At 32.8% G+C, this 9,097-nt stretch overlaps 1 protein-coding gene across 1 annotated transcript; it reads left to right on the plus strand.

Moving 5' to 3' along the window:
- The first annotated feature begins 6,005 nt into the window (after nucleotides 1–6,005).
- On the plus strand, nucleotides 6,006–8,559 carry LOC142609435 (heat stress transcription factor B-3). The gene is made up of 2 exons (XM_075781018.1): nucleotides 6,006–6,525; nucleotides 7,850–8,559. Exons 1-2 carry the CDS (start codon nucleotides 6,268–6,270, stop codon nucleotides 8,303–8,305), a joined length of 714 nt encoding a protein of 237 aa, XP_075637133.1. The 5' UTR covers nucleotides 6,006–6,267; the 3' UTR covers nucleotides 8,306–8,559.
- Nucleotides 8,560–9,097: the final 538 nt, after the last annotated feature.

A 9,097-nucleotide genomic window follows, 5' to 3' on the forward strand; every position in this document is an offset into this window, starting at 1 on the left:
GCAAAGCCTTACTAAGTTTTTTGAGCTAAAGAGCTCTTTTAAATAATAATAATTATAATTATTATTAATTAAATAAATTTGAAAATCTTACTCTAGGAAACTCTATAAAAAGAGTTTTTTTTTTTTTCCTCAAAAGCATTACAAGTAAAAGCTGAGAACTGGATTTTCAACCAAAAAAAATAAAAAGCTCTACATTTTACTGTTCATGTTTCATGTTTTAAATTTATAATCCAACGTTTTAAGCACTATTATTATAACTTGCCACATGACTCAAACATTAAAGAGCTTTTCGGTTGAAGTTTTATAGTGCAAAAGGCTTTACTATTGAATTTCTAGCATACCACCGCACAGGTATAAGTGTTTATGGGGTGTGGGGGGTAAGGGCCGGGGTTCAATTTTTCAGGAGGGGGTTTCACACACTTATACCCTTAAATTAGGTTAGAGTAGAATTTATAATTTGTATATATATATTTTTTAAAAATCTATCATTAATTGAAGCTTTATTTCTTACAATATTGCCAAACATTAACTTAATTCTTAGTTTTAAAATCAACAATTTTATAGCTTAAAGGTACTTTTTCTTCTTTCAAAAAAGAGGTTTAGCCATTTAAATAAGAAATATTTGTATCATTTATACATACATACAAAATATTAATGGGAAAATCAATCACCATTAATGGGTAGGTTCTATTTTTAGCCTAATCCACCTTGACCTCCCTCTACCCCTAGGTATTATTTGATTGGGGGATAGAAAATATTTAGTTTTTCCTTTATATGTGTTTGATTTGGATGCTGGAAAAGCAAAGAAATGGAAAACTCTTATTTGGTTGAGAAGAAAAATGAAAGGATAAAAAATATAGTCAGTATAAATTTACTTCAATGCCCCTATTACATTAAAAATTAAGTATTTTAAAAGAAAAAATCTGTAAAAAAAAAAAAAACATTGTGTTAAAGTTGAAAAAAAGAAATAAGAAAAGAAATGAAACCAATGTCAAACACAAAGTGGGAAGAGATGGGGGTAAATAGGTAATTTTTCAAACTAGGGGAGATTTCAAAATCACCCCAAATGGTGGGCATGGGGAGAAAAATTTGGTTCCCCACTATTTTCTCATTTCCATTTTTCCCCCTCAACCAAATACCCCCTCATACCATTTTCTCCACACATTTCTATCCCTCATTTTCTATCCCCCAAACCAGATAGGTCCTTAAGTTAGAGGATTTCAACCCATTACATGACGGTTTAAATGACCATTTGAGTACTTTTAATCACATGACCTATTTTTAAAGTTGGTGGGGAATAAACTCCAATAATCGTCCATGGAGGTCGTTTAGGGCAACACCAAACAATCAAAGGCTATCAGAAGCTTGTCCATGGAGGGAGATGTTTGGATGGGGTTGTGTGATCAAGTTTCACAAGAACCCCGCCATGTCGTCCAAGGTCGTCGTGAACCTCGTCCATGGAAAGAGTCGTCCATAAAGGAAAGACCCCCTAGAATGTGAGGTACGCTTGGTTGGAAATCCTCAAGACGAGAACCCCTGGACGAACTCTAGACACTTGGAAAAATTCCTGAGCGTGTAGTACAACTCCTTATTACACGCATAACCTCCAACAACAGTTAGGTGAAAAATATGTAACTCCCAAGCAGTTGTGGAAGTTATCTCTGAACCTTCACACCTCCCCAAATCCAGGGGAGGTTACAAGTTGATAACTGTTCTTAGTACACTATATAAACATTCATCCAGACAAAATAAAGGTACGTTTTTTTACTTTCCCAAAAAGTTGGAACTCGAAAAATATAGAGAGAAAATTAACTTTGCTATCGGAGGGTTCTTAGCTGGCAACCCCAGCCACCTTTGATTTATTTTCTTTCTTTTTCAGACCATCAAGAGTGCAAGTAGTCCGTTCAAGTCCGAAGTATCTAACTTACTGATTTTCTTCGCATCATCAAAAGTCATATAACTTGATTAAATAATTAAATGACAAATTTAGCTACAAAATTGGTTGTAACCTTTGGATACAACCTTACTTAATAAAATAAACATTACTGCATATTTTGAAAATCTAGCCATTGAATTGCATGTTCTTTACGCTTTTAATACATATGTCAAATTTTGTGTCAATCGGATATTATTTACTATATAATCTATAAACTTATATTTTATGTATAATTTTAAATTATAAAAACTTGCAATTTAAACAATCTATTGATGACATAGTTATTGATTTTTAATTTTATAGAAATTTTGCAAGTATGGAGGATATAAGAAAAAGATATAATCTAATGGTAAATTTGTCAAAATTCACCTCTAATAAAAAGATATTGGGTAAAGTTGTAGCTTAAGGCTACAACCAATTTTGTAACTAAAAATTTTCCATAATTAAATGAATCGTGTGATTTAATATGCATTGATGATTTAATGATTTACCACATTATGGATTTAAGGAGATTTCTCCAACCCAATTTGGAGGAAAATATTCAAGTTCAAATAGAATTGCATACTAGTCCCATTAGTTAATTTGAACTTTTGTTTAACTAGATTAGGTTAATAAACCAATTGAGCTCTTATTTAATAATAATAATAATAATAACAACAACAACAATGCTAAGAATCTTGCATCTTAGTGGCTTTATATGCTCTTCTTTCTAAGGGGAACCAAGATTTAAATCCCACCTCTTGTAACTATCAAATTACAAATAAAAGGAAAAAACGTTAAGCTTATATATCATATATCTTGGTTTATTTTATGAAGAAGCATGATAAGTCAACCCCAAAGGGTAAGTCTAGTCAAGTACAAGGTATGCTTGCACTGACAGAGAGGGAGGGGGCAGGGGATTCCAAGGCCACCCCTAAAATTTTTAAAACACCCTCTTCCCTCTTGTAATTTTCATTACAAAAAAGTATATAAGATTTCCCATCTGACCTTGTTAACAAAAATTCTAGCTCCACCATTACGTGCATGGGTTGGGTTTGGCTGCCTTTGGGGGTATAATCTAACCCAACCCAACCCAACCTTATTGGTTTGAAAAATCTTCAACCTACCCAATCCTTTAGCCATTAAAACCAACCCAACCTAATGACCACTGGCGGAGGGAGAGGTGGCCATGAACCCTTGGCTTTTTTAAAAATTACCTCCACCCTCATGTAATATTAATATATATATATATATATATATATATATATATATATATATATATATATTGTTGGGCTTGATTAAAAAATACCTAGATTTTTATTTAACTATTTTAAGCTCATTTTTCAATAATGATTACAGTTTACACAATTTGAACTAATATTCCAATTTATTGAAAACTAAATCTCAAAATAAATAAAAGTAAATACTTCTTTATGAAAAAAAAAACACCTAAAGAACACCACCAAAAGATTTTTCTTTTAAAATTTTGAAGTAGCCTATGTATATAAGATATTAATTTATTTGAGACTACAAAAAATGACGCTTCTTCTCATATATAGATGAGTCTATCTTGAATTTAATCAAACGGAATTCCTTACCATATGAAAGATAAAAAAGGAAGTCTATAGAGACAAAAAAATTGACAAATGTTGGATGCGACAAATTATTAGTTGCATTTAAATTAAAAATAATATTAATTGTAAGTAGACAAAACTAGTATAAGCTTATCAACTTAGCTATGATAAAATTTTTAGCATTGCTCAAGATAAAATACAGAAGGCCATGAATCACAAGAAAACTGACGTTAACATTCTTGAATTGCGTGCACTAGATGGAATGCAATTCTATTTCTACCTCGTTGAAAACAACCATAATTTTGAGTTAAGTACAAACACAAGTATACGGAGAACCAATTGATGCAGATGAGATATGGGGCAATGCTCTCCTTGACCTTTGATCTTGATAGTTGTTGTCGTCGTTATCCGTTTCAAATGGGTGCAGCAATAAGTTAGGGCACGTTTCACACCACCGTCAATTCACTGTATGAAGTATGAACTATGAACCAATGGGAAAACAAAACCACGGTTGGTGAAATTGAAGGCCTATGCTGAGAGGTCAAGAACTATTAAAAACCATTAGACAAAACTTAAAAAAGTGTGGCAAGAGAAATAGTAGTTTTATAAAAATTAAGTCAAGAAAGCTCAGCTGCCCAACCAAAATCAGAAGCTTCGTATGTGTCTAAATGCCCTGAATTTCTTCTTTCTTCTACCCCAAAACTCTACCTTCCATCCATTCATAATAGCGCGGGTGATACACGCTCCCATCACAAGGGACCCATATATGAGTCCCAATCTTTTCTAACCAAATTTTCAATGATAGGTGGCATGAACTCCACGTTGCATTGAAGTACTGTTAGACTTTGAATCACTTAATTAAGCTGAATTTTCATAAATTTTTTTCAAACCTGTCGTATGGATAAAAGAAGAAAAAAAAAAAGTATAATATCATCTTTCCATTAGCTTTCATGACTTTTTGGTTTTTTGCAAGTATGTTGTTATAAATAAAAAACACATTTATATAACTGTTTGGATGCATGATTATGTTTGAATTAGAACCTCAACATTCTAAAAATTAGAAAGTTATTTTTTAACCAAGTAAGTAAACAAAAGTAATAATTGGTTGAAGTTTATAACTATTAATTAACCTCAAAAGAATTTACTCAAAATGAACTTTTTAACCTCTAAAGTGGAATAATTTAGATACTTATAAACATTAATTAGAGAGCTCATGTGTCCTTAGAAACATTACATGAAATTGGAAGGAAAGTATAATAACACAGAAAATTTTTCTTATTAAAGTGCTCATATAAAAAGGGCATACCACTCTTCATTTGTTTTTGAATAAAAAATGGACAGTTCAATTAATTTAATTTAAAAAAATGTGTAGGTTATCTTGTTTTCTTTAGACTTTTTGTGCTTAAAAATAATTTAGGTAAAAGTATGAGTATAATTATACTTAAAATAATTTTTATATATATATCAGCTCCACGTAAGTTCAATGGGCCCAGAATTTCATAAATGTTCTTGTTTGTTTTCGAGAGTATCGATATAAATATCACACGCGCTTATACTGAGTAAGAGCTACAGTTTTCAATCAGAGAAATTGTAAACATGGAATGGACACAAAGTCAAGAAAGTCACTTCTCTCTCGTAGAAAACTCTAGAGTATTTTAGTCATGATAGATGGAAGAATCAAACCCAACAAATGGAAAAAATTTCTGGACAGTGGAATTTGCACGTTTGATTGAAGAGGAGAACAAAGAATGTAGAAAGTATTCGCACACCAAAAGGTGTTTAACCAAACATTATTTTTGGTAGACTAAATATGTGGCACAATGGCATAATGCCACTAACACCCACACGTGTCTTCTGATCTTCACCGTTTATCCAAACGGCTGGACCCATAAGATAGGTGTGATTCATGGACTTTTCATGCAATTTTGCGACAAGATCAAGCCATTTTCAACAAGAGATATGGTTTGATTGAGAGAGAGAGATCACAATTTCATTCAAATGAATCAATTGACCCAACAATCAGAACCGCTTGATAAGTTTTGTTTGCCTTTTGACCAGGAAAAGAAAAAGATTAGTAATGTCTCTCTAATTGTGTATATTTATTTCAATACGATGTATGCTAATTGGTATATGAAAAAAGTAATGTCAATACAATAGACTAGACTTGATTGAAAGTAATATTACTCTTAACATAACTTATTTTCTAAGAAATTGTGAAAAATGTTTTAAAAATAATTGTGTTTCTAGTATTATTTCTTCTTCTTTTTTCTTCTTTATTCTAGAATATATGGAATGTTCACATTGTTATCAGACTAAATTGGTGTTAATTGACCAGTCAAACTCATCACCCTAGCCTTAGAAATCTTAGAGACGGATTTGATTATGGGATCATAGGGTGGAGAGTGTATATTCTTTTAAGTAACACTTTGTCTAACATGCACGCATGTTAAATGCACAGTATAGTCATACCAATTTATAGTATAAAAATGTGCATGACATGAATTTTCTCTCTACTATATAAGAAGTGGTAGGCATAGTATATACGTTTCAACCATTAGTTTCTTTTAGAGAGAAGAGAGAGAGAGAGGGGATAAGCCCTTGCGTTTCTCATGAACTGTGGAGTCGTGCTGGGGTTCTATTGTTGGGGTTGGGAGTTCTTAACTGCCCTTCTTCTATTCTCTCATTACCATCCTTGATCTTTCTTCTTCCTACTTGTTTCTTTTTTTTTTCTAAGTAAATAATCAAGCAAAACGCTTTGTTAGTTTCTTTGTTTCTTTAATGTTATACAATAACTCCAACATGGAGGGTATGTGTGAAAAGGGTTTGTTAGAATATGTGAGGAAGTCAAGCCCACCACCTTTCTTGCTCAAGACCTACATGCTGGTGGAGGATCCGGTGACTGACGATGTGATATCGTGGAACGTCGAAGGGACGGCCTTCGTGGTGTGGCAGCCGGCGGAATTTGCCCGTGATCTCCTCCCAACACTTTTCAAGCATAGCAACTTCTCTAGCTTTGTCCGGCAGCTCAATACCTATGTATGTAACATTATTAATTAATAGATATTAATCACTGTTCTAATTAAGACTTTAGCTAATACCATCATCATTCTCAAAAAAAAAAAAAAGAAAAAAAAAGAAGAAGAAGCTGATGCCATCTTTTTTAGGTCTTTATAGGTGTACCATTTGATCTATAAAGGTTGGTATGAATACAAACCAAAATGATTTTAAAACATGATCTCTACGTTTTGGCTGGTTGACTTTAGAATATTTCGAGTCCATCTTTCTTGATGATGATAAAAGGTTAACTGCTCCTGTCTTTACCTAACTAAGGCCATAGTTATTGGGGCTAGATTACTTATGAATTAAATTATATTGTTTCTTTATGTATGTGTTTTGAGCAAGACGTTTCATGGGTTGTCCAAACCAATGAAAATATATATGAAAATTCATGGGCTTTGGGGCTGAAAGCAACACAATACATTAGATCATGGTCTTCAGAATATTTACATATCAAAGACCAAGATAAAGTATATTATATTCTCCTGTTCATTTGATGAATATTCTTTTATTCTTTTATTCTTGACTTTTCATTTTCTTCTTCTTCTTTTTTCTTTTTTTTTTCCTTTTCTTTTTCTGGTGGGGTTAAGATTTTAATTGAATATAGCTTAAAGAGCGTTTCAAACCCAGACCTTTGATAACACGGGATAAGGTTTTACTACTTGGGTTAAGGTGGCATCTCGCCTGAAATTGTATGACACGGTGAGAGCTGGGTCAAAAAATTTGCAATAGTTAATTGATCAAAGCTAAAATAGAGAACGTCAATGCTTAAACCTTTGAATAACCTTTTTTTAAGGTCACTAAACCTTTGACTAGCTAATTGAGTTACTTGTACTCATTAGCCTTAGGGTGGTTGGGCCAATGTTTAAGCAGCATATTCTAAGTTCTTTAAATAATACTCAAAACGTTGTAGTATATTTGGCAGCTTAAGTTCTACTTTTCTACTAATTTAAATAATTTTAGTATTATCCAAAAATAATAATTTTAGTATTACTCTTTTCGTATTTATTACTCCTACTTATATTTTGTGCTAACACAATGTTATCTCACTCCCAAAGGAAAATTTCAAATCTATCACCACCTCATTTATATTAAAAAAACAAACACTTACACACATGGTAATGGAGATTAACTTAACTTTAACAGTATAATAAACAAATGACAAATGTACATATTACTTTTTGGCGATTGATGATATATAAATTTGTAGTATTCTAGCAATACTAGTACTTACTACTTATTATGTACTCTTTTCAAACTGCTAAACAGATTGTAAACTCTCTACATGTTTTGTCATGCATAGGGTTTTCGTAAGGTTGCAACAAACCGATGGGAGTTTTGCAATGACATGTTCCGAAAGGGTGAAAAAGAGCTACTATGTGAAATTCGTCGCAGAAAAGCATGGTCCAACAAGCAGCAACCGGTTGCACCAACCCAAACTTCACCTCAAGAGTTGGATGAAGATCAAAGGTCATCATCAACTTCATCATCTTCAGGGTATATTACCCTCATTGATGAGAACAAACGTCTCAAGAAAGAGAATGGGGTCTTGAATTCTGAGCTTTTGAGCATGAAAAGGAAGTGTAAGGAGCTACTCGATTTGGTGGCCAAGTATGCACATTCAGAGAAGGAAGAGGAAGATGAGAGACCAAAGTTGTTTGGAGTGAGATTGGAAGTTCCAGGAGAGAGGGAGATGAAGAGAAAGAGGGCAGAGATTCGTGAAAGCGCAAGCATTTTACTGTCTCAATCATGCAAATGAATTCCATGTAGAGTAATATATCAATACAGCTACTGAATATTAAGTGGCTTAGACTATCTTAACGAGACAAAACCAATATATAGCTTAGACTAAGATGTAAAACAAATTATGAGATGGTTCAAGCAACATATGTAAATTGTTATGTACTCTTAATTAAAAGGGTGACAAAACAGGCACAAGCTTGTTAAACTGGTATGCATATGAGTACAACATGCCTCCATTGGTTATAAATAGACTATGTTTTCATGATTAAAGCCATAGAATGCGTTTGGATTCAGCGTTTTGGCGTCTGCGTTTCTCCTTCAGCGTTTTGCCTTTTTTTTTTTTTTTTTTTTTCTTTCCCCAGCCGCACTTGTTGACTTTCCTGCGTTTCACTTTCTTTTTTTTCTTTTTTTTTTTCCTGCAGCAGCACGCTTTTCAGGAGACAACGGCTACTGTTTATGAACAGTAGCCGTATATTTTTGACTTCTCAGCCATTTTCTGCCGTGAACCGTGCATTCGTGCACTGTTTACGGACCCACAAATTTCATTTTCAGCTATTTTTTTTATTAAAAATGGGTCTCACAATACTATTTACACATTTAAAAATTATTTTGCTACAGTGTTTTCAGTTTTCAGTTTTCAGCAATAAGTTCTATCCAAACAGACCCATAGTGTTCCATCAATTGTTGCTAAACGTTTTTTTTTTGGGTTATCTAACCTTCTGGCTACATATCATCATTTATTAATATTTTGTTACACATACATTAGCTTATTAAAAATGGTTGTCCAACAACTCATTAGACCTGACCC

The sequence above is a fragment of the Castanea sativa genome, chromosome 9 (genome assembly GCF_040712315.1).
Source record: "Castanea sativa cultivar Marrone di Chiusa Pesio chromosome 9, ASM4071231v1".
Lineage (NCBI taxonomy): Eukaryota > Viridiplantae > Streptophyta > Magnoliopsida > Fagales > Fagaceae > Castanea > Castanea sativa.

Excerpts from the sequence above, each read along its gene's own strand:
- LOC142609435 (XM_075781018.1), top strand. The coding sequence starts at position 6,268 with ATGTTATACAATAACTCCAACATGGAGGGTATGTGTGAAAAGGGTTTG. Across the intron at positions 6,526-7,849 it reads TCCGGCAGCTCAATACCTAT|GGTTTTCGTAAGGTTGCAAC; the intron begins GTATGTAACATT and ends TGTCATGCATAG.